Source organism: Callorhinchus milii, unplaced genomic scaffold, assembly GCF_018977255.1.
Source record: "Callorhinchus milii isolate IMCB2004 unplaced genomic scaffold, IMCB_Cmil_1.0 Scaffold15, whole genome shotgun sequence".
NCBI lineage: Eukaryota > Metazoa > Chordata > Chondrichthyes > Chimaeriformes > Callorhinchidae > Callorhinchus > Callorhinchus milii.
In genome coordinates this window covers 4262814-4288147 of record NW_024704756.1, presented here as the reverse complement: position 1 = coordinate 4288147, position 25334 = coordinate 4262814, and the positions used below count along the sequence as shown (strand labels likewise).

The window sequence follows — 25334 nt, the reverse complement described above, 5'->3', positions numbered from 1 at the left end:
ATTTTTTTGCAAGCCATCACAAATGATGTGATAAAGGTACATCATCAAATGTAAGGATTATTATTATTATTTACCTGAAGCAGATTTTCCTCCTCACTCAGGTGCTTGGTAACCTTTTTGTAGAGATTTTCTAGTGCTTTTTTGACCTCTTTGCCTTGGTACTTCTCAATAACCTTTCTCAACTCCTGTTTGCTAAATGCCAGCTGATAGCTCACTTCATCTTCTTTAACACCCTGAGAAATACGAGCCTTTACCCCATCAAAAAAGTTCTGTGAATGCAAAATATACACATATCATGGTTAAACACACCATTTTGACAAGACCATTGGACTAGAAACAGTGAAACAATGTTAGGTTTAGAGAACACAATAATAATCCTTGCATTTGATATAGCGCTTTTTACGTCTTCTCGACATCTTAAAGCGCTTCACAGAATAGACTGTAAAGTGAATTGACTGTATATTTGTGGGCGAAACACGGCAGTGACCCACACACAGTCGTGGATTGAAAGTGACCAGTTTATTATTGTTTTTTTTTGGAGGGATTATTATTAGGCGTATGGAGTAAGAAAACTTACCCAAGGTTTCGCCCTGCCTGGAATTGAACCCAGGTGTCTCGCTTGCAAGGTGAGTGATCTAACCACTGAGCTACAGGTCTCCACAATAAGTATTTCAGAAAGAATCTGTATTTTCAAATACAGTATTTGATTATGAATTTACAATATGGTACTTTTACGCTGTATGCTTTAATAAGTAAAATTCTACAGTCAATGTATATAGATGACCATGTGCAGAGTCAATCTGAACTTTCACTATTGAAGACCAGCAGTACTCCGACTCTACAGATAGAAAATCTGCCTCCTTGTGCAGCGGCATTGATCATGTGCAATAATGATGGGATTTTTCCATTGCAAATAGACATTGTCAAAGTCCACAACTTAGTCAAGAAGGATTTCAGTCCCTATGTTTCTGCACCATGAAAGATAAAAATATCTTAAATGGCTGAACACATACGTTTAATTTTTCCAAAGGCTGTCCCAGGTACTTGGTGACATAGAGGTTACAGTGCTCGGTGTATTGCTGGTAAGCTTCCTTCTTTTTATCTTCCAGACTGATGATCTTCATTTTCGAGAGGCAGCAGAAGATATGGTGAAAGTTCTCCATTATAACTACATCTGGAGGTTTTTTCAGATTCATTGAAGCAATATTTTTAACTTGAGATAAAAGAAACATTCATTATTAGGGTGATTTCTCCTGTGCTTGATAAAAACACATGAAAAGTGGAAATGTAAAGATGACCAAAAACAGCATTCAACCATGAGTTTCAGGTAATGTGGATTAATAGAATTCTGCATATGTAGAAGTGCACTGTCTATTCCTATTCAAGCTAACTGAAAATAAATACTTTTACTGCTGGCAATGAGGGGTGAGGGATTTGGGGAGAGATTTTAGAGGACAGGGGCAAGTTGGCTGAAGGCTCTACTACTGAAGGTGGGGCAGAGAGCAGTTTGTGTAGCGGAGGGAGTGTCCGAAGAGTAAGAACATAAGGATTAGGAGCAGGAGTAGGCCATTCGGCCCCTCGAGCCTGCCCCGTCATTCGATAAGATCATGGCTGATCTTCAGACTTAACTCTAATTACTTCCCCTATTCCCATATCCCCTAATCCTCTCTATTTTTAAAAAATCTATCAGTCTCAGCCTTGAAGATGTTCAAGGACTGAGCATCTACAGCCTTCTGGGGTAGTGAATTCCATAAATTCACTAACCTCTGAGTGAAGAAATGTTTCCTCAACTCTGTTCTAAAAGGCTGACCCTTAATTTTAAGACGGTGACCCCTGGTTATAGATTCTCCTACCAACTGAAACAGACCCTCAGTGTCTACTTAATCATACCTTTAAGAATCTTATGTTTCAATAAGATCTCCCCTAATTCTTCTGTACTCTAGAGAATACAGTCCTAGTTTATTCAGCCTATCCTCATAGGTCAGTCCCCTCATCCCAGGAACTAACTGAGTGATTCTACGCTGCACCCCCTTCAGGGCAATTATGTCCTTTTTTAAAATAAGGAGACCAAAACTGCACACAATACTCTAGGTGCAGTCTCACCAAGGCACTATACAGTTGCAGCAAGACTTCCCTACTCTTGTACTCTAAACCTTTTGCAATGAACGCTAACATGCCGTTCGCCTTCTTAGTTGCTGCTGTACCTGCATACTAACTTTTTGAGACTGGTGTACAAGGACACCCAAATCCCTCTGAACACTAACACTATCTAATCTCTCCCCCTCTAGAAAATAATCTGTTTTTCTATTTTTTCTATCTAGGTGAATAACTTCACACTTCCCCACATTAAATTCCATCTGCCACCTACTCGCCTACTCCCCTAGCCTATCTATATCCTGTTGCAATCTTTTTGCATTATCCTCAGAGCTTACTCTCCCACCTAGTTTAGTGTCATCCGCGAATTTAGATACGTTACATGCAATGTCCTCGTCTGGATCATTGATGTAAATTGTAAATAGCTGAGGCCCAAGCACTGATCCTTGTGGAACTCCACTCGTCACATCCTGCCAATTCGAGAATGACCTGTTTATCCCTACTCTGTTTTCTACCCGTTAGCCACTCTTCAATCCATGCTAATATGTTCCCATTAATCCCGTGGGCCTTAACCTTGTGCAATAGCCTTTTGTGTGGCACTTTGTCAAATGCCTTTTTAAAATCTAAATATACTACACTACTGGTTCCCCCCTATCTAACCTGCTAGATACATCTTCAAAAAACTCTAAAAGATTAGTTAAGCATAACTTCCCTTTTGTAAAGCCATGTTGACTCTGTCTAATCTTGTTATGGTTTTCCAGGAATCCCATGACATCTTTAATTAAGGACTCAAGAATTTTCCCTACCATTAATGTCAGACTAACTGGTCTATAGTTCCTTATCTTTTCTCTCCCACCCTTCTTAAATAGTGGTGTTACGTTTGTAATCTTCCAATCAATGGGAACCGTTCCAGAATCCAGAGAATTTTGGAAGATCAAAGACAAACCATCCACTATCTCAGTAGCCACCTCTTTTAAAACCCTAAGATGTAGGCCATCAGGTCCAGGAGATTTATCAGTTTTAAGACCTGACAATTTACCTAAAACCATTTCTTTACTAATATTAATTCCCCTAAGTTGCTCGCTAACATTGTCTTCTTGGTTCCCCTCTATTCTTGGTAGGTTTTCAGTGTCTTCTAAGGTGAAGACAGTAGCAAATTACTTGTTTAATGACTCTGCCATGTCTTTGTCCCCTACTATAATTTCCCCCGTCTCTGCCTATAGCGGACCCACATTTACCTTTGACAGCCTCTTCCTCTTTATATATAGATAATTATCCCTAATACATTCTATAAACTCTTCCTCTGTCATATTTTTCCCAATTTGGTTGTCCCAATCTATGTGCAGATTAAAATCACCCACAATTAATGTTTTTCCTTTACTACATGCTCTGCTAATTTCCTGATTTATACCTTGAGAGATACTGTGACTGCTGTTCGGGGGTCTGTAAACTACTCCCACTAGAGTTTTCTGCCCCTTGTTGTTACGTACTTCTACCCATACTGACTCTACTTCCTGCTTTTCTGATTTAAAATCTTTCCTCTACTGTTTTTATCCCATCCTTTATTAGCAGGACCACCCTCCCTCCTCGTTTACCACATTGCCTATCTTTCCTATACACCACGTACCCTGGAATATTTAGCTCCCACCCTTGATCTCCCTGTAACCATGTCTCGGTGATAGCTACTAGATCATACCCGTTTGTTTCTATATGTGCAGGGTAGGGTCGTAAAAAAATCAGAGATAGAGTGGTGCAAGGCTGTGGAAGCATATGAAGGTGAGAGACAGCATCTTAAAGTTGATCCGCTGGGGCATACAGAGCCAATGGTGCCGGGAGAGGATGGGGTTGATGGGCTCGCTGTGCTTAGTGTGAGAAAGAATATGAGTTTTAGAATTCTGTATAGTTTGGAGTTTCTGGAGGTTGGAGCTCGGGAGACTGGGGAGCAGGGGATACAGAGCCAGTGGAGCTGGGTGAGGATGGGGTTGATGGGCTCGCTGTGCTGAGTGTGAGAAAGAATATAGGTTTTAGAGTTCTGTATAGTCTAGAGTTTCTGGAGGGTGGAGCTCGGGAGACTGGGGAGCAGGGGGTTAAAAATGTCAAGTCTGGAACTTACAAAGGTTTGACTGAGGGCTTTGAAATGCATTTACTTTAGAGCGAACAAGCCTTTCTTCCGCTTCTGGAGAATGTTTACTTACCACTGGCAAAGACAGCTGCTATGACTTTATTGTAAGCTTTATCCAAATTTCCTCTCCTGTCAGTATTCTTAAAGATGGATTCAGCTACATTCAGGAATTCGTCAAATTCAACCACAAATGGCAGAATGACAACCCTGATCTTTTTTGGGACCTTAGCCTCTTCAATTTGCTTGCAGAAAGCATACTGAATTAAAATAGAAAATGAGAAGATGGATCAATTTCACCACACATGGTATATTACGTTTGTGTTTGAACATTTAATATATTGTATAACATGTTAAACTTCTCAAAGTTCAATATCCATTCTTAACAATACCTTAACCCCAACCTCATGAGAAACCCATTGTAATTGTGTAACATTTTTACTTCCTCCATTCCCAAGATGGTATTGAACGAGATGGACAGTTTAGTGTTAATTGATAGTGTTTCACTGTGGACATTGCCCAGTTGGAATTGGCTACAATAAATTAAATTAACAATTACATTTTCCATTATTCTGGGAACAATTCAAATATGTCTCATTGATAACCCACTCTACCAACAAATTTAATGATCAACATTATTTCCATTCAACAAGTTAAATCATGTCTGTGTTTGCTGTACTTATGGCATTTCATTTGAGTACAAAATAAATTGAGCTATGAACAAATGGATCGATTTCACAATCCTCTCGCTCACCTACAAAAAGATTTCATGCTCTAGTATCCCCAACCTCTCCAACCTGCCTCTCAATCCCTCCACTCTACCACTGGCTTGTGCCTTCAGCCACTAAGCCCAAACTTCTGGAACTCCCTGCCACTCCTTCTCAAATGCCTCCAATCGGGCCTCCGTCCGCCCACAGCACAGAAACCGCTCGTCAAAGTGACAAATGAATTCTGTCCATCTGCGACCAGGGCTTTGTCTGCCTCCTCATCCTCTCTGCTTCTTTCGATACTATCGAACACTCTATCCTCATCCACCGCCTCTCCTCTCACCTCAACGGCGCTGTCCTTCATTGGTTCAGATCGTTCCTCTCACACCTCCTGCACTTAATCTCCTTAAACAACTTCTCTAGCCACCGGACTGTCTCATGCAGCATTCCTCAGGGCTTTGTCCTTGGTCCCCTCTTCTTCAACACCTATATCATCATCCGGTGACATCATCCGCAGACATGGGGTCAACTTCCACATGCAAGTGGATGACACTCAACTCTACCTCTCTGCCTCCACCTTTGACTCCAGGACCACTGCAGTGCTAACAGAATGTCTGTGAGACATCAAGTTCTGGATGAGAGCTAACTTTCTTCAGTTGAACGTCAACAAGACCGAGGTCTCCTGATTGGCTCCCGTCAGCACCTCCTTACCTCAGGCGCTGACAGCATCACCATCCATGGTTGCACACTCCACCTTACTAAGCCAGTCCAGAACCCTGGGGTCTTGTTTGACCCTCAGCTATCCTTTTTACCCCACATCTGCGTCATGACCCGCTCTGCCTTCCCCCACCTCAGCAACGTCGCCCGGCTCCGATACTGTCTTACCCCACAGGCCGCTGAAACCCTCATACACGCCTTCATTACATCGAGGTTTGACAATGCAAACTCACTCCTTGTTGGCCTCCCCAACTCCTCCCTCCACAGGCTGCAGATCATCCAGAACTATGCAGCTCACGTCCTCTCCCGCACCAGGCTCCATGGCCCTATACTCCCATCCTTGCCTAACTCCACTGGCTTCCCATCACACAGAGGAAACGGTGCAAGATCTTGGTCCTCACCTTCAAAGGCCTCCATGATCTTACTCCCCCCTACTTCTATGACCTCCTAACCCCCTACCACCCTATTCACTCTTTCTGCTCAGCTTCATGTCCCCCTCCTTGCTTGCCCCACTATCAGCAGGCGGGGCTTAAGCCACTCTGCACCCACCCTCTGGAACTCCATTCCGCAGTCCCTCCATCTCGTCCCCTTCCTGGTCATCTTCAAGACCCACCTCAAGACCCTACTCTTTGACTATGCTTTCACTCTCCCTGCTTCCACCCCTGCCCTCCACCCTCCCCCACCCCTCAACTCGGATTCATAACTCTGTCTGTCCAGCGCCTTGGGACTTCCTGCTGAGGTGAAAGGCGCTATACGAATGTAATTTAGTTGTTGTTGTTGCCTCCTCTTTGCCAGTCTTCAGATCGCACCTGAAGACTTTCATCCTTGACTATGCCAATGGTTACCATTCCCTTTTTCCATGGCTCATGTCAGTGCATGCACTAGAAGAGTATAAAATTCTACTGTGTGAAAAACACCCAGAACAAAAATAAACCACCAAATAATACCCATGCACACCAGGTTAGGAAGCACCAGAAACTGAAATCATACCATTCAGAGTGCCAAGGCTGAATTTGGATTTATCAAAGTCTTCAGTATAGATTGGGCTGCTGCAGAGAAGCAAGGTTTTAAAAAAAAACATAACTAGAAATCTTTTCATGAGTCAAAACTATCAAAACAAAATTCAATCTTCATCTTAAATAATCCTCCCCAAAAATACCCGAAGGGGAAAATTGGGAGTTTCAGATAAGTGTCACAGCTTTATTTTCAAAGGATATCGAAATTCATTAAAAATAATTAAAAGGATCAATATTGCCACCAGAAAATATTTGATCAACTTATACAAAAAAGAAAATGGTGCAACAATCTGATTAATAATTAATTCTTTGCATTTGACATAGTGCCTTATCACGTCTTTGAGACATCTCAAATGCTTCACAGAATATTGGATGTGTATTTTGATTATTGGCTGTTGAATTTATGAAATACGGGGGTTCAGGAGGTTGGTTTCCAGCTTTTCAGAGCTTATGGTTTGTTTCTGAATGCTTAGGCTGCCTAAAACCTTCTCCAACATGATAAATATTTCCCTCAAGTAAATAAAATCTTAAAATTCAATACCACTGTAGCTCTTCCCGTGCCACAAACAACATGAACAAAATCTGCCTAAAGCACTTTAATTTTGTTGATTGACGTTGATTGTTATCTTTGAAAGTAACAAAGCAAAACATTATTACATCAGTTACTTCAAGAACAGCTTTCTGTTCCAGCTGGAAAAGCACAAGTACTAGGCTACCTGATGCAGCTAGTTCCACCCAGTTTATAGATTTATTAAATTGATCCAAAAAGTTAAAGCCAGCTGCTTAAATGTCACTACAATAAATAAAAGGCATTCATATACTTCAAACTATATGAAATCTAATTTGATTAATTCTTAACACAAAAGTTTTCCAGGCATATTATATTAAACAAGTTTTATAAAGTGAGATGAGAAAAAGTGGTCTCTTCTTAGTTGGATTAGATTTAACAGTAATGGGTAATTTAGGCAAACATGCATACACAAGATATACAATGGTCAAGAACAATATGACAAAGACTTACAATGCATTTGTCGAAGTTGCGTTTAACTTGCACCAGAATATTTCCTAAAGTGGATTTGAGAAAAGAGCAAGGGCCCCCATCCTGTACTGTCAATGCACGCTGGCTCACTGTTACCAGTAAATGCAGGGAGTTAGAAGGGTTGATCTTATCACATAGATTTACAAATCCTTTCAGGTCTGCTTCCAGAGTACTAAAAATTTCACTCATCATTTTTCGTGTGCTGTGTAGTGCTGGATCTTCTTGTCTGGCAGAAAATAAAACTCAAAATGATTAAAAGCTGCAGATGACATTCCAAACAGAAAGTTTACCCTTAGAGTAGATACATACTGATAATAGAAGAAACATGTTGTTACTCTGGAAATATACAATGTTAAATATGTTCAAATTTCAAGTAACCTATATTATTAAAATACAGAAATGAAATGAATAGGGTTGAATAGTTATAATTGGATCATGCATGTGAACGTTTCTATTCTGGTCCCTGACAGCCTTTAGAATTTCATTTTCCATTTTTTGCACTGTAAGTTGATAATTTTGTCAGATTGCCAGGTGTTTGCTGGTTTATCATCCTCAACTGCTACAGGAGAAACCAACTGGCTGACTAGATTTCACTCAATAGGAATTGTAGGATAAATAACAGCCAATAATTCCTGGAGACACACTAGTAATGCAACAACATGATGATTAATGTGAAAGCCGGTACTGCAAATGAAAGACTGGAACATACAACAATTCTAAAGGGAGTGTCTGCCTTCTCACTGCTTGGTAAGTTGACTGAAAGTAGTTTTCATTTCAAACAAGGATCCTTCTGAGATGCCAAGCTATTAGTTTTTCCATGTATTTTAGCATGTTGTAGTAAGCTGTGCCACCTCATAACAATCATACCCATAGTAATTATTCAAACTGAAAAACATATTAGTTTCTCCATGTATTTCTCCATCAAATCCGACTTGGGACATCATCCCGACGTGAAAGGCGCTATACAAATGTAATTTCTTGTTGTTATTTTTAGCATGTTGTAACAAGCTGTGTCACAATCATACCATAGTAATTAGTCTAAGTGGATAACATGATAATTAATTTATTTTTCTGCTGCAGGAGAAATTATAACATGAATTAGTCCTGCAAACAACAACATTTCATTTTTAGAGCGCCTTTCACGTCGGGAGGACGTCCCAAGGCGCTGGACAGTTGGGTCAAGACCCGAGCAGGGGGTAAATGGGCAGGGTGAGGGGAGGGAAGGGAGGGAGCGAGGAGGGGGAAGAGAGTCGAGAGGGGAGCTGAAGGCACTGTCAAAGACAAAGATCTTGAGACCGGCCTTGAAGGAGGAAAGTGAGGAAGCGGCGAAGGCACTGGGAGATAGAGTTCCAGAGCCTCGGGCCTGAGAGGCTGAAGGCCCGGCCACCGATGGTAGGGCGGTTGGGGCGGGGGATGTGGAGCAGACCGGAGCCAGAGGAATGGAGGGTACGGGCAGGTAAGTAGGGGGATAGTAGGTCGGAGAGGTAGGAGGGCACAAGGCCGTGAATGGCCTTGTAGGTGAGGATGAGGATCTTGAATTCGATCCTCTGGGGGATGGGGAGCCAGTGGAGGCGAGCGAGGGTGGGAGTGATGTGGTCCCGAAGCCTGGTGCGGGACAGTACACGAGCTGCAGAGTTCTGAATGACCTGCAGCTTGTGGAGGGAGGTGGCGGGAAGGCCGGCGAGGAGAGAGTTCCCATAGTCCAGCCTTGAGGTGATAAAGACGTGGACCACTGTTTCAGCAGCGTGAGGGGTGAGGTAGTGCCGTAGTCTGGCGATGTTTCGGAGGTGATGGAAAGCGGTGCCAGTTGTGGCGCGGATATGAGGAAGAAAGGACAGCTCAGGATCGAACAGAATGCCGAGGTTCCTGACTGGCTTTGAGAGGTGGAGAGTGCAGCCTTGGATGCTGATGCTGTCAGCGCCTGAGGTCATATTGGAAGGATTTGTTTTTTCTCGATCACACAAAGTCCCACTAATTTACCATTAAGGCTGACATTAGGTAATTTCTACACATTGGAAAGTGTTCACCCCAAAAACTTTACTGGATCATAACCCGCATCACATACTCTGCAACACTCCGACAAATCCTTATTCTCTCTGACGAGTCTTCATTAACCACAATAAGAGTATCACTCCTACTCCCTAGTATCTGGAAGTAAAGAAAATCAGATTTAGTTTACAAATCATCTCGATTTGTATCCACTAATGAACCAAGTCACAATATTATAACTGGGAAATTGTTTTGCTATGCAGAATTAGAACCAGATTATAACTGCTAGGAAAGATTTGGAGTAACACCAACCAGTATTTGTTGAATGAAATAATTGAGGAAATAAATTCTTAAAGTATGTTGTATTTAGAATGGTGAAATGAAGCAAATATTATTGGAGGTTAATGCAATTTTAAAATAATGTCTCAATGTTAGATGGATTTAATCTATAGATTTTAAACTATTCATAAAACTGCACCCACTACCTCCTGCTGCACTGTTTCACTGCTTCGGTCTTCATTCATCATGAAGAATTTGGTAATAAACTCCTCCTCTGCAATACACATAGGTTCCAGCTCTGCTAACACCTGGTCTGTAATCTTAAACAGAGCAAAATGAATGCCAATAATCCACAAACCAAATAGAATGAATGGGACATTGTATTAAAGCAATATTCACGTACAATTTTTTTAAATTACTGATGACCAGTGAGGTAAACAATGTCTCCAAATTACACAGGTGCTATTAAATAAAACTCAAACCCCACAATGTGCAAGTAGAACAATTATAATGATTCAGTCAGTAAAAGACACAGACAGTTAAGAGTCTGAATTTCCCTTTGAAAGCAAAGATAGCACCTGGGATGTGAGCAAACAAAATTAAATGACTTAATGAGTAAATTGCATCTATACGGTAGTTATTACAACCAATGAGACAACTTCACCCAAAGCTACTGAATCATTTGCTAGCACTTCATACAAGGTAACCAAAAAGTCATGATTATCTACCCTATTATCTAAAAAATATATCATTATTTCTTTAAGAATTCTTAGACATTGTAATGATATTATGACTTTTTGATCAACCTGTAGTTGCTTCCTGATCAATAGGAGGCATTGTATACAAGTTGGGAAAACATCATCCAGTGGTCATCTTGAGAACTGATTTGTGGTGGTGACGTCACACAAACAATTATCACGATGTGTAGTGGAGGCCAACTCGCTGGCCTCTTAAGAAACAGCTTTGATGCTGCAATGGAAAGATGGTAGGGTGGCTATTCTGGACGGATGGCCGAGATTAAATGGTCAAAGTTCTTCATCTGTAGATCTCTTGTGGGAAATCTTGAACTTGTACTAGTCAAATTGGATCTATGAATCTAATGAATTCTAAATGAGTATTTTCTTCATATACACAGTGGAAAAAGGAAAACTATAGTCTTATGCCACTAACTAATTTAAATTTGCTAAATATCTCTTATTTAGATTGGCTTATTCAGATTTCTACAGAAATGTTTAATGGGTGACATATTGAAAAATAAATCCTTGCTTTCCGAATTTAAAATAACGCAGTGGTTTGGGTCCAAAACAAACAGACCCTGTGTTATAGAGCAATATAAAAAGGCTGCTGCTAACGTTGCCTCCTCTGTGAATAGACAAATAAACAGTGAACAGAAATTATCAGCAGTAAACCAGCGACTAATTTTTAGCTGCCCAGTCAGGATTGGAAAGTGTCCACAGTACATCCCTGCTATAAATGGACTCATGCTATACTGACTGAATTTATAACCATGTGGACTCCAATTGTGACCAAGGTCTTTTTTTATTTATGGTTCAACAACAGATTATTCAAACGTTAATGTGGTCTTCAAAGTTAAATAAAATTTAAAAGCATAAAGAACCACATTATATAGTACAACAGAAGAAACATAGGACACTCAAAACTGTACTGCTGCTATAATTATAAAATGACTGCAGTTATAATAATAATCCTCCTTGCATTTGATAGAGCGCATTATCACAAAGTCAAGATGTCTCAAAGCGCTTCACAGGATATACTGTAAAGTGTTGTGACTGTGTATTTTGTAGGCGAACATACCTGCATGCAAGATGTGGAAATGCTCCATTCTCCATCCTGGCCATCCCTTACCTAGGAGATAAAAAAAATACACATGTATGTTTCTTGTGTGGTCTGATATTTAAAATATCAAAATGAATGCAAAGAAAAACACCCACCCTGTCCATCATTCCACGATCTGCAAAATCAGCTTCTGATCCTAAGTGCTCATAGAAAGAAGGACGGAAAAGGGACTTCTGCAAATTGGATGTAGAAGCAGTCAACTTTTCAAAACTCTCCTGAATTCCTGAGAATCATAGCATAAAAAACAAAAGAAAGAAACTAAAGATTTTTTTTCTCACTTGCTAGCAATCTTGACTCCATGTCAAAGGTTGTGGGTTCAAACCCTGTGTCATATCTTTGAAACAGACATTTTGACATCTAAATTTTTTTTTAAAAAAACCACTTGTTAAATTAAACCTTTCAGTCTTTCAGTCTGAAGCTCATCCAAACTCATGATTTCACCTATGTTTACTTTGTGCTGATGACATAGTTCTCATTTGAAAAAAAACAAATTTGAAGGATAGGGAGCTCTTTGTCAGCTCTCAAATGTTTGCCTTGTTTTCGTTCTACTCTTTCGGGTCAAACTATTCCACAAAAAACAAACAAAACATTGCTCATTTTCATGGTGAGTCAGAAGGTTTGAAAGATTTTTTGCCAGAGGCATTACATTTAAAAAAATATATATATTCTTAGGTCTTGGGGGTGAATTCGCTCTCCTATTCTTCCAAAGCTGAAAATAGCCAATAAAGTCACAATGTGTGACACCAGTCGTCACCTCAATCTGCAACAAGCAAATGAAATGACCACAAGTTTTTTTAAAAAAACTGCTCAATCAGGAAGCATGAAAAAGGAAAGCTTAAAAAGTAGTCAAGTCAATGATATTGTAGTGGTGAAATGATAATAGTTTAAATTTGGTGGCAGTTCAGAATATAATAATAAAAAATCCTTGCAATTGGTATAGCCCTTTATCACATCGTTGACGTCTCAAAGCGCTTCACAAAATATATTGTAAATACAACCCCCCCACCATAAAGTAAATGAATGTCCAAAAAGAGAAAAGAAAGATTCTATTATGAATATTAAATACTCAATCAACAGATATCCATGAAGAATCTGTATTAAAATCTCTATTTTCCTGGTAATAGCTATTGTGTACATATAAAATAAGTAATTTAACCCTAATGTGGTAATAAGCCTCCAATCTTGTAGCTACCAGCTTAGCAAACACACGTACTTACTGAATCTCATGCCTTCCTTTGTTCCAGTCAGTTTAAATTTTACAAGGTCAAAAAATTCTTTGATTTGTCTTTCATAAAGTTTGCGAATATTGTCTGTGTATACCTAGTACAAAACAAACACCATTCATATTAGAAAAGGAATTTGATGACCTTGACATGCAACTATGTCAAATGCTAATGACAACACTAAGATAGCACATTGCTTGTCATTAGTAGATACTGTTATTAAATCCAGCCCAGATGGTATAAGAATTCTAAATGTAATGAAATTACATCAGTTTAATTTTATTGCTTTTTGCAATATCTGCCAAAGTTTAGAAAGTTATATATTTAAAAAAAATTAAATTATGTAGATAACAAAAAAACTTTGCTTACATGTAATAGTCATTTCCACTCAAACCTTTATTATTAACTAGCTGTACCAGTTTCAGCTTCGCTTGCAACCAAAGGAACCAATATGGAATGTGGATTGACACACAGACAGACATTTTGTCTTTATCGATACTCAGCTGTATCTCCTCTCCCTCTCCGTAGTTGTAGAATACGATGCATACCTCATATTTTGGGGATTAATTCAAGCATACTTTAATATAGCTCATCAACGATAGGCGTTCCCCACAAAAAAAATATGCCCATGACACTGCCAGACGCAAGACCTTTCCGATGAGGTAGAAATCATGCCTCTTAGTCCTCCTGTGGAAGGACTCCTTTAATATATTTTCTTTCAGTATCTCTCCCTCTCTCTCTCTCTCTTTCACAGTCTCTCTCTCTCTCATTGTCTCTCTCTTAGTCTCTTTCCCAGTCTCCCTCTCTCTCATAGTCTCTCTTAGTCTCTCTCTCTGTGTGTCTCTCTCTCTCTGTCTGTCTCTCAATCTCTTTCCCAGTCCCCTCTCTCTGTCTGTTCCACATGGGAGCATTCTAGCTCCCATGACAACCAAAAACACAATGCCATACTTTTGTTGCAGAATATAGTTGTATTTCTCTGAACGGTGTGTGCCTTCCTCTCCCTCTACGTAGTTGTAGAATACGATGCATACCTCATATTTTGGGGATTAATTAAAGCATGCTTTAATATAGCTCATCAACGATAGGCGTTCCCCACAAAAAAAATATGCCCATGACACTGCTAGACCTTTCCGATGAGGTAGAAATCATGCCTCTAAGTCAATCGGTTATTGCATGAGTGTTAGATACAGTCAGACAGACAGATACATTGCCTTTATTACTATAGATCTTTATTCATTAATCAGGCAATAATAAGAACAGCGAAATGTCAGTTTAATTTTGGTCTAATGCCCACAATGTGAAGAGAACTTTTAAAATTTCAATTTGCTCCGTTCTTTGCTAACTAAGAAACACATACCTTAGATAAATCAGTAAAAATCGCTGGATTGCTGGTTTTTAGCCAAGCCATTAAAGGGGTGTATGGCAATAATTCTTCATGATAAAACCTATGATTGGGTAAGATCAGATCTCCAGACTCTTGTGTTAAGGTAATATTTTGGTCAGCTCCCTTCAATCAGGAGAAACAAAAATTAAAAGACCACAGAAAACAACAATAAACCTACATGTTGCACACAAATAGTGCTTATCGCTCACAATTAATTTTTCATTCCAGAATTTCAAATGTTTAAAAACATATTTCTTGAACTATAAAATGAAAATCATCTTTCTTTATAAAAAGCATAAAAATAAGCATGGATTTTGTCACAATGGGTTGAGATAATATATAACCAAAGAAATAATTGTTTCCAATTACTGTCAGCAGAATTTAGCAAGCTTGTTATTAACAGACTGTTAAGTGAATTTGTACTAGAACGTGAATCATTTTCACTCAATTTGGTAAGTAATTGAGCAGGGCAGATTATTTCTTACCAGTTTAAATGGGAGTTAAACTATTTAACACATGGCTGGTCTTCTATCTATCATATCTCGTGCTCCAGTGAAGAATGGGATACATTATCGGCAGATATTTAATGCAAACCAACCAGAAAAATATTATGTTGCTCAGCTACATTCATAGATGGTTTTATTTTCTAGTTTTAAATACAAGAAATCTACTTTGTATTGTTCATCTTTGCACTTACTTGTAGTACAAACATATTATTAATGTGTCGTATGAATCGACTTTCAAAATGCTGCCGCAAGCTCTCACACTTTATTAATTGTTCTGCCACGCTCTGCATTTTACGATGGCCTAAAACAAACAGAAATTTTATAAAGTTACTGTTCTAAATTTATGTGAAAATCACTGGTAATATTTTGCTCCAAAGCCAAACAAACTTAGAAAAGATAATGATTAAAGGAGAATGGTAATTCAATCCTCTAATCTAACCCTTTTATTCACTAGACAGCTGAGTTTACAAGACCAGCTTCCAGGTTTGATTCTGTATTGAATTGGATGAACATAATTGGGGTGACATCAAGAGTGCTACAATTGGCTATGGCATATAGTAGCAGGTTCAGGAATGGGTATTTGACTAAACACTATTGCTTACATTTATGCACAGTAATTGATCATCAGGTGAAAGCATTAGAGAATGAATACGCTTTCCCCTCCCCAAATTGTCTACCTGCTTTAAATGCTATAACTGCACATTTCATACAGTAGTTGCCTGCAGCCCATTAGTAATTTTTTAAAGTGACCATTCTTGATGACAGCACTTGATTGTGATTGTTGGCAACTGTAGGGACATCACAACTATGCCACATTCTGACAATCCCCAAGGCCCATACTTTCCAGTGTGAATTATTATGTTATATAGTGATAAGAATGGCAGCTTTGGCTATTATTTCCCTTTCATAATCCAATGACAAAAGGATAAAGTTATTGTGGAGCTGGGGGGTCCTTTAAATGGCATATTAATATGCACATGCAATACCTTTTTATATGTGTGTGAAAAGCTGCCTAGCTAGATTCAGTCATTCAAACAGGCAGGAGATCTTGATGTGAGAAGCCACTTGCTAAGGTTTAGTATCAAAGCAGGGTAAGTGGTGCTAATGAGGCTCAAGTGCACCCAGAGACATCTGAACAATAACCTGCATAAAAAAAAATCAACAAGACTTAGAAGATATAAAAATATACCTGGGAGCAACTTAACATTCATGCAGTTATTGAGAGCTTCAACGGCAGCAATGCAAGCCTGTACACCAGCAGGTTTCGACAGATCACCATTTCGTAAAGCGTGCTGATGTTCTTCAGCAATGTTCAGCATGTGCTAATAGAATAACATGTATTAACAATTCAATGGGACAACATCAGAGATGGCAGTGTTTGTTCAAGTGCTTAAATATCTTTTATTTTAATATTTTTTTAAAAAATGGTCAACTTATAGGAATGCAATTACAATAGACTGTATGATCAAATCAGAGCAAATCAGAATTCCACAATAAAATATTTGTGGAGAGAAAGAACATGATATATTTTGAGGCAAACAAGCATAGGCATCCCCACTAATAATCCGGAAGTAGTAGTGTAGCTTTATGCTGGATTGAAATTTTTTTCACTTCTGAATTATTAATCAACCTTGAACTAATTCTACTGCAATAGATTTGCACCTGCATAAATGAATGAACATTTGATTTGTCACAAGACACTTGATAATTATTACCTCACCTACTTTTGCTTACCACGAGAAAAGTAACTTGTTCTAGAAGCTTTTGCTGATTGGAATCAATGACTTGCAACAAGTAATTGCTTTGATGAATATGATCCATCTGCTCCTTAACACTCTGTAACAACTCTTCATAGGTTTGCAGAGTATTCTCAATATGGTTCACTTCCACAAGACCCATATCAATCAACTCCATCATTTCAGTCACTTGCTTCTCTGAGACGATGATCGATCGAATGTTTTCCTATAGGACAAACAATGCAATTACAACCATGCTGCCAAAACTTTGCTATAGTATGAATGGATGACAAATTGCTTTGCTTTCCAAATGATGAGCAATGGTTTCTACCGAAAATAATACATTTTGAGTCTCTGTGTGCTTTACTGAACATTAGCAATTCAAATATCGTATTAGAAACTAATTATTTCATAATAACAGCAACTAAAACCTTGTTTAAATATACTTTATTTCACTTTTGTCAACTTTGAGGAATGCAATTACAATATGATCATCCACAAGTAAAATTCCACTACAGTATAAAATAAGTAGGATGGGGAGAAGGAACATGTATATTTTGGAGCACTGCAAATCGAGCATGGGCATCCCTGCTGATAACCTGGAGTAGCAGATTAGCTTGACTTCAAAATTATTTCATAATTTATTACTGCTCAAGTAGTTTGTGTCTTTAATTCATTTTTATTCTATGTTTAATGATCTACAATGAATTTACTAATTTGGTTGGATGACCAAACATGTTGGCCATCACTGCTGTAAAAGTACTACGGATAACATGCTTCCATAGCAACCATATCAGTATACTTTAGTATACTATGGGGGGTTTGTTTCTGTTACTAGCATTATTTTTTTTTTAAAAAGTCATACGAGCCTTCAATTACCAAAGAACATAAGTTGTCTTTATAGCAATAGGCTGTACAGCAGTTGCAAGAGATTAAAAATTGTGATTCTCTCAGGCACTCTTTGAAGTAAGCCCTAGTCCTACATTGCAGGTAAAATAATTCTACTAAAAATCATTATAATTTACGGTGGCCAAACCCCCCAAAACACAAATTATTATTAAATATTGTATATAAACATCCTAAATCCAAAAATCTACAATACTCTAGTTCACAAATAATAATCATATAATTGTAATAATGGGCCTAATATGTGCTGTTAACTAATGCTAATACTTATTTCTTTTTATAAGACCAGAATAAAAGGTTTGTTAGGGTTTGAGGACAGCATGTTATACCCCAATGTGATTTTTCCTCATGATGTGTTAAGAGTTCAACGTTTTCCAGTATGTTTTGCATTGCCACCAGAGGGCAATCTTTCCTTATTTTCCTTTTTATCAACATTGAAACTGAATAAAAATCTCTATAAATAATTGAATCTGAATTTAAGCACTAACATAATGCAGCTTTTCCCAAAGTGGAAATCTTCTTGTTGAGGCAGAGGGATGATGTACTAAATAAGTACTTTGCAACTGTCTTCACAAAAGAAGATGATGCAATCAATGCCACAATACCGCAGGTGTGTGAACAGAAATTGGATATGATAAAAATCAACAGAGAGGAGATACTAAAAAGGCTGTCGGTGCACAATATAGATAAGTCACCTAGTTCGGACAGGATGCATCCTAGGTTACTGAGGGAAGCAAGGGTGGAAATAGCGGAGGATCTGGACACAATCTTTCAATCCTCTTTGGACACTGGGGTGGTGCCAAAGGATTGGAAGGTTGCAAATGTTACTCCCCTGTACAAAACCGGGTAGGAGGATAAACCAGAGAACTACAGGCCAATCAGCCTAACATCAGTAGTAGGGAACCTTCTGGAGACTATAACCCGGGACAATATAAATTCTCACTTAGAAAAATATGATTTAATAAAGGACAGTAAACACAGATTTGTTAAAGGTAGATCGTGTCTGACAAAACTAATATAATGTTTTGATGAAATGACTGACAGGGTGGATGAAGGTAATGCAGTAGACATAGGTTATCCAGATTTTCAAAAGGCATTTGACAAAGTGCCACAGGAGAGACTTATAAACAAAATAAAAGCCCATGGTATTAAAGGAACTGTGGCAACATGGATCCAGAGCTGGCTAGGAGACAGAAAGCGAAAATGGTAATAAACGGTTGCTGACTGGAGGGAGGTGTGTAGTAGTGTCCCTCAGGGGTCGGTATTGGGGCCACTGCTCTTTCTGATCTATATTAATGATCTGGACCTGGATATAGGGAGCACAATTTACAAATTTGCAGATGATACTAAGCTAGGAAAAGTACTTAATAGTGAGGAGGATAGCACCAGACACCAAGAGGACTTAGACAGATGGTAAAATGGGCAGAAACGTGGGAGATGAGGTTTAATGTGGAGAAACGCAAAGTGTTGCATTTTGGTAGGAAGAATGAGGAGAGGCAGTATAAGCTGATGGTACAATCTTAAAGGGGGCAAATGAACAGAGAGACCTGGGGGTCCACATAAGCAAATCTGTGAAGGTGGCAGGACAGGTAAATAAAGCTGTTAAAAAAGTATACGGGATACTAGGTTTTATAAATAGGGGCATAGAATTCAAAAGTCAGGAGGTTATGTTGAATATTTATAAAATGCTGGTTAGGCCTCAGTTGGAGTACTGCGTTCAGTTCTGGGCACCGCACTTTAGGAAAGATGTTAGGGCATTGGAGAGGGTGCAAAGGAGGTTTACCAGGATGGTACCAGGAATGAAGGACTTCAGTTATGAGGAGAGGCTAGAGAAGCTAGGATTATTCTCTCTAAAGCAGAGATTAAGAAGGGATTTAATAGAGGTTTTCAAGACCAAGAGAGGATTTGATAGGTTGAACCGGGAAAAACCTGTTTCCACTGGCATGTGGATCAGTAACCTGAGGACACCGATTTCAGATAGTTAAAAGAATCAGAGGAGAGGTTAGGAAAAAAATTTCACCCAGCGAGTTGTTCGGATCCGGAATGCATAACCTGAAAGGGTAGTGGAAGCCGATTCAATAACAACTTTTAAAAGAGAAGTAGATGGGTATTTGGGGCTATGCAAGATTGCAGAGCTATGGAGAATGTGGGCCAGTGGGATTGAGTTGGATTGCTCTTTTCGGAGCTGGCGCAGACATGATGAGCCAAATGGCTGTACGATTCTATGATATATTTTTGTATCAGGTCCTGGATGAGAGTTAACTTTCTACAATTGAACGTCAGCAAGACTTAGGTTCTCCTGATTGGCTCTCACCAGCGCCTCCGCACCTCAGGCACTGGCAGCATCAAAGGATGCACATGCCACCTCACCAAGTCAGTCAGGAACCTAGGCGTCTTGTTAGAAACTCAACTGTCCTTTCTCCCCACACATCCGGGCCATGGTCTGCTCTGCTTTCCCCTACCTCTGCAACATTGCCTGAATTCGCCGCTGCCTCACCCCTCAGGCCGCCGAAATCCTCATCTGTGCCTTCATTAAAACCAGGCTCCTTTGCCAAAGCCATGCTTGTCAGCCTTCCTAACTCTTCCCTTGACAAGCTGAAGATCATCCAGAAGTCTGCAGCTTGTGTCCTCTCCCGCACCAGGCTCTGTGAACCCATCACACCCACCCTCGCTTGGCTCCATCCCTCTGAGGATTGAGTTCAAAATTCTCGTCCTCACCTTCAAGGCCCTCCATGGCCTTGCCTCCAAGCTCTCTGGCCTTCTAACCCCTTATCAACCTGTCCGCTTCCTCCGCTCAGCAGGCTCTGTCCTACTCCATGTCCTCTGCTCGGCCTGCCTCACCATCGACGATCGGGTCTTCAGCCTCTCTGTCCCCACCATTTGGAATGGCATCCCACATTCCCTTCGCCTCACTCCCTCCCTTGCCTCCTTCAAGGCAAGTCTCAAGACCCTCCTCTTCGACCATGCTTTCGGCCATTCTCCTACTCTCTCTGCTCTCCACTCCCTATGATCCCAACCCCCCACCCGCTCGGGTCCTCATCCCTAACTGTTCAGCGCGCCTTGGTATGTCCTCCCGACGTGAAAGGCGCTTGACAAATGTAATTTTGTATTGTGCATAATATCAAATATTACAGTTGTGGACTTTCATATAGTCAGATTATTAGTGGATAGGCTTTTGGCACAGTATTTATTCTACCATTCAGGTCCACTTACTTTCATTTTGCGATATACGATTATTTGATCTTGCAGAAAGTAGCAGCTATATATCCATCATGTAAGAGCATGCAGATATTCTGGAAAGTTTTTAAAAAAACTGTTCTAATGTTTAATAAAAACACACAACTGTGGAGCACTCATTCAAAAATGCACTCAGATCATACAACCAAAACTACTGCCTAGATACGCAGAATTTCCATAAACAGTACTAAAGACAAATAATTCACAGCTGGTTTGTAAATTCTTATGACACAACACTGCAGCAAATGTGCACAACATAATGTTGCTGTTGTGCAGTGCCACCCATTCAAATTATAGGGCAAGCAAAACATGGCACGGCTGCAGTGTTACCCACCTTGGTAACTCTTGTGAGCCTGAGGGAACCTCGTTGGTAATGTTAATGATCTGCAGGTTGAGTCTTTCCATTGGTACTGCATTTGAATCTGATTAATCATCTGTGATTTGAAGTTATGGCACTCATGGTTCTATTCTTTAAACAGAGCTAGTTTTACAAGGCAAATTAACTGTGAATCTAATACCAAAATCAAGTAACTTGTCTTCAGTATTTTGTGCAAATAAGGCATGAGTCATCTAATAACGTATTTATATAGCGCCCTTCACATGGATTAGCGCCGTGAAGCACTTACTTATGCTTCGGATTCAATTCAAGATTTTAGACCAGAACTTATTTTTTACTTACCTCGTCTAATACATGCAAATCTTTGGTCATTTTCTCTGCAAAGGCTTCGGCGTTCGAAATAGATTGATCAAACTGTTCTATCAGCTTTTCAATGTCAATGGCTTCCTTTGGTGTCAGTTCTTGATACACACCAACCTCTTCTTCTTCCTCTTCTTCTTCAATTGGTTCACATACTCGTTGTTCCACTTGAGGACGGTGGCTCTCTGCAAAGCATTAGCAATTTACTGCCAGTGGGTTAAAACAAAATACCTAATTTTTCCATGTAGCCGTTTTTCCCCATGATGCAACAAAACCACATATTCCTATTATACCACACATTCCTCAGTGTCACCATGGACAACATGGTGCTGAAGTTTTACAAGGATAGGTGTGTACTGCAACTTCTGTTTGCCTCGTCTCATTCCTGCAGCAGCTGCAATTCGACAAATTAGATTGTTTTATAGTTTCAGTAAAACTTAAATAAAATGGCAGCAACCATTGTAACAAAATCTTGTAGAATAAAACTAAAATAGGAAGCTCACTAATGGAAACTCTGTACTTTACAAACAAATGTATCCAAGTTAAAGGTTTACAATCTTGGACTACATCTGATTATAATCTTCTTGAGTTTTAAACTCATGGTTCACGAGGCGCTGTTCGGCTTTGTTACCTGCCCTACTTACCTGCCCGTACCCTCCTTTCCTCTGGCTCCAGTCTGCTCCACATCCCCCACCCTACCATCGGTGGCCGGGCCTTCAGCCTCTCAGCCCTTAGGCTCCGGAACTCCACCCCACCAGTGCCTTCGCCTTGCTTCCTCCCTTTCCTCCTTCAAGGCCGGTCTCAAGACCTTTCTCTTTGACCGTGCCTTCAGCTCCCCTCTCGACTCTCTACCCGCTCCTTGCTCCCTTCCTTCCCTCCCCCTAACCATTTCCCCCCTGCTCAGGACCCGACCCAACTGTTGAGCGCCTTGGGACGTCCTCCCGACGTGAAAGGCGCTCTATAAATGAAATCTTGTTGTTGTTATAATTAGATTCAGTATCCCACAGGTTTGGTTATATTACGATAGTTTTGTGGTATACTGAAATTGAGCACAGCCTGGAAGGGATCCTCAACATCCAAAAGTGATCACAAGGAATCACAATATAACATACCACATGTAAAACATTTCATGTTATGGACCTCCATCTACACAGCTATAACGAAGCTGTACTGGATTCAGAAAGACAAGATTATGTTATATCCTTGCAACCCACTCTTTAAAAAATCATTCATCAAAAAATTCAGAATTGAAGTAGAATGTTCACAAATTTAGGTTGCTGTCTTGTATATCAGTCTGACTGCAAATAAGGATTCGACAGGTTAATGAAAGCACAAAAGAAATACATACAGTACTAGCCAGGAAACAGAAACAATATTCTTAATGGGTGCAGTATGAACTTAAGAGTCATGGATAACAACATTGTGCAAGCTACCACTCCACAACAATCAAATGAGAACACTGGCTGTAACTAATTACTGAATAGTGATTTTTGTATCCAACCCCATTTATAAAGTAAGTTACAGTGCATGCCCATTATATTGACGGTGCATCAATACATTTTAGAGTGCCCAACAGGGCTCAGCATCTCAACCTGACGGTTAACTTTAATGGCAAGGATTAACCCCTACTTAATATCACGGCTCTATTATTCAAATGTTTGTATTTTACACGTGTGGATACATCAAAGTTCAATAAAATGTCATTGCCTCTTATAATTTAACTTTAATCATTACCAATTTAATTATGGATCTTGTAAAAACTTGATTAAACACTTTAGATTCAAGAGTATACACATAAAGATAGTTTTCCTTTCTCTGAAGAATTTTCTTGAAGCTAAAATCTAATATTAAACTAAAGGGAGTTAATTTAATCACATTAAATACAGGACTATCACGGACACATAATCTGGAACGTAATTTTCCTTATCCATTTTACTGCTGGTTTCTTAGAGTACATGTTTTTCAAAGACTTTTACTTCACGCAAAAGTCTTGCTCAGTGCATTAGTCACATCTATTGCCTCACTGCACATCAGTGTGTCGAGCACGATTTATGGCATGATCATTTTACGGGAGTTTATTTTTATTCTTTGATAGAACTGGAATTGACTTATTTACTGCAGTCAACTCAGTGGAGGTCTGCTAGATATGGATAATCCCAAAGTAAAGTCTGATTTGACAATGCTCTTTTTATTACTCATCTTATATGCCGCAGTTTTATACACCATTTTTAATGACAAACTGTCTTCAACTTTGGATTAATTCCACTTTTCACAATACACCACCTGGTTGCAACAAATTCTTGAGACAAAATTCTGAGTCTGATTTCTCACTCAAGTCTGAAGAAAATAGCTTGTCAGTAGTTCAATCATTCCCATGTTTGCAAAAGGGTATTTACATTTCAGAATGATCTTCTATTGCGTCTACAGACCAGAAGGCAGTGCATGTGGTACAGCTATATTAGAAGAGAGATATTTCTCTAACACCAGTATAAGTATTGAAATAACCACTGTCAACTGTATACAATAATAATCCTTGCATTTGATATAATAACAACAACAAAATTACATTTGTATAGCGTCTTTCACATTGGGAGCACGTCCCAAGGCACTGGTCAGTCAGTGTTTCGGGGGGGGGGGGGGGAAGTAGGGTGATCGAAAGTATGCGAAGAGATGGATCTTGAAGAAGGCAATGGAGGGGGCGAGGCAGACAGACGGTGGGATGGAGTTGCAGAGGATAGGGGCAGAGTGGCAGAAGGCCCACCCCCTAATGGTGGGGTGGGCGAGGCGGGGGATGTGAAGCAGACTGGAGCCCGCTGAGCGGAGGAAGCGGATAGGATGGTAGGGAGTTAGGAGGTCGCAGAGGTAGGAAGCAAGACCATGGAGGGCTTTGAAGCTGAGTGATGGGAAGCCATTGTAGTTGGGCAATGATGGGGGTGATCGGGTCAAGGAGCCTGGTGTGGGAAAGGACATGGGCTGCAGAGTTCTGGATGATCTGCAGTCTACGGAGGGAGGAGTTGGGGAGGCCAACAAGCAAGGAGTTTGCATAGCCAAGCCTCAATGTTATGAATGCATATGTGAGGGTTTTGGCGGCCTGCCGTGTGAGACAGCAGAGGGGGGGTAGGCAGAGTGGGTCATGGCATGGATGGGGGTAGAAAGGATAGTTGACGGTCAACCAAGATGTCAAGGTTCCGGACTGGCTTAGGAAGGTGGAGTGTGTATCCATAGATGGATAATATAGTGCATTATCACATCATTGAGACATCTCAAAGTGCTTTACAGGATATATTGTGAAGTGAAATGACTGTGGGTGAACCGTGGAGCCAAGTGCACACAGCAGTGTCCCACAAACAGTCGTGGATTGAATGACCATTTTTTTGGGGGAGGGATTATTACCCCCCAGAAAGCGATCCTCCAATTGACTAACAACCGAGTTCCTACTTACTGCTAGCTAAACAGAGGCATGTAGAGTAAGCAAACTTGCCTAATATACAATATACAATCCATCAATGACAAGCACTGAACCACTGAAAGTGTAGTGCAATGGATCTGTGATTTGGGGGTTGAATCAAACCCAGATTTACAGTTTTAAAGTATTCTTTGCAAAGAACTTGAGTGGAATTAGTTCAGCAGTCTCAATGTAATAGATACTGTGCACAAACCACAATATAAATCTAACCATAATCCACAAGTAAACTGGCAGTCTCACTGAGACGGAGCATAATAGGATTCACTAAAGCAGGAAATGAGAAGGTTACGTTAGTGTGGGAGGATGCTCTGAGCTTGAGGTTAAGATGTAATGTTGCTACATTCTACATCTAACTTGTGCTA

The 25334-nt window shown here is 39.9% G+C and overlaps 1 protein-coding gene across 1 annotated transcript in view; it reads right to left on the bottom strand.

Moving 5' to 3' along the window:
• LOC103177406 (exocyst complex component 1) overlaps positions 1-25334 on the bottom strand; it is a 35569-nt gene that overhangs the window by 3305 nt on the left and 6930 nt on the right. The window contains exons 4-17 of the mRNA XM_007891540.2: positions 21489-21691; positions 16665-16892; positions 16120-16252; positions 15122-15231; positions 14398-14547; positions 13035-13137; positions 11913-12040; positions 11776-11826; positions 10167-10280; positions 9758-9840; positions 7675-7918; positions 4290-4473; positions 1014-1213; positions 75-269 (exon numbers count right to left, since the gene is read on the bottom strand). Of these exons, the coding sequence (XP_007889731.1) occupies positions 75-269; positions 1014-1213; positions 4290-4473; positions 7675-7918; positions 9758-9840; positions 10167-10280; positions 11776-11826; positions 11913-12040; positions 13035-13137; positions 14398-14547; positions 15122-15231; positions 16120-16252; positions 16665-16892; positions 21489-21691 (2126 nt within the window). The remainder of the gene's footprint in view (positions 1-74; positions 270-1013; positions 1214-4289; positions 4474-7674; positions 7919-9757; positions 9841-10166; positions 10281-11775; positions 11827-11912; positions 12041-13034; positions 13138-14397; positions 14548-15121; positions 15232-16119; positions 16253-16664; positions 16893-21488; positions 21692-25334) is intronic.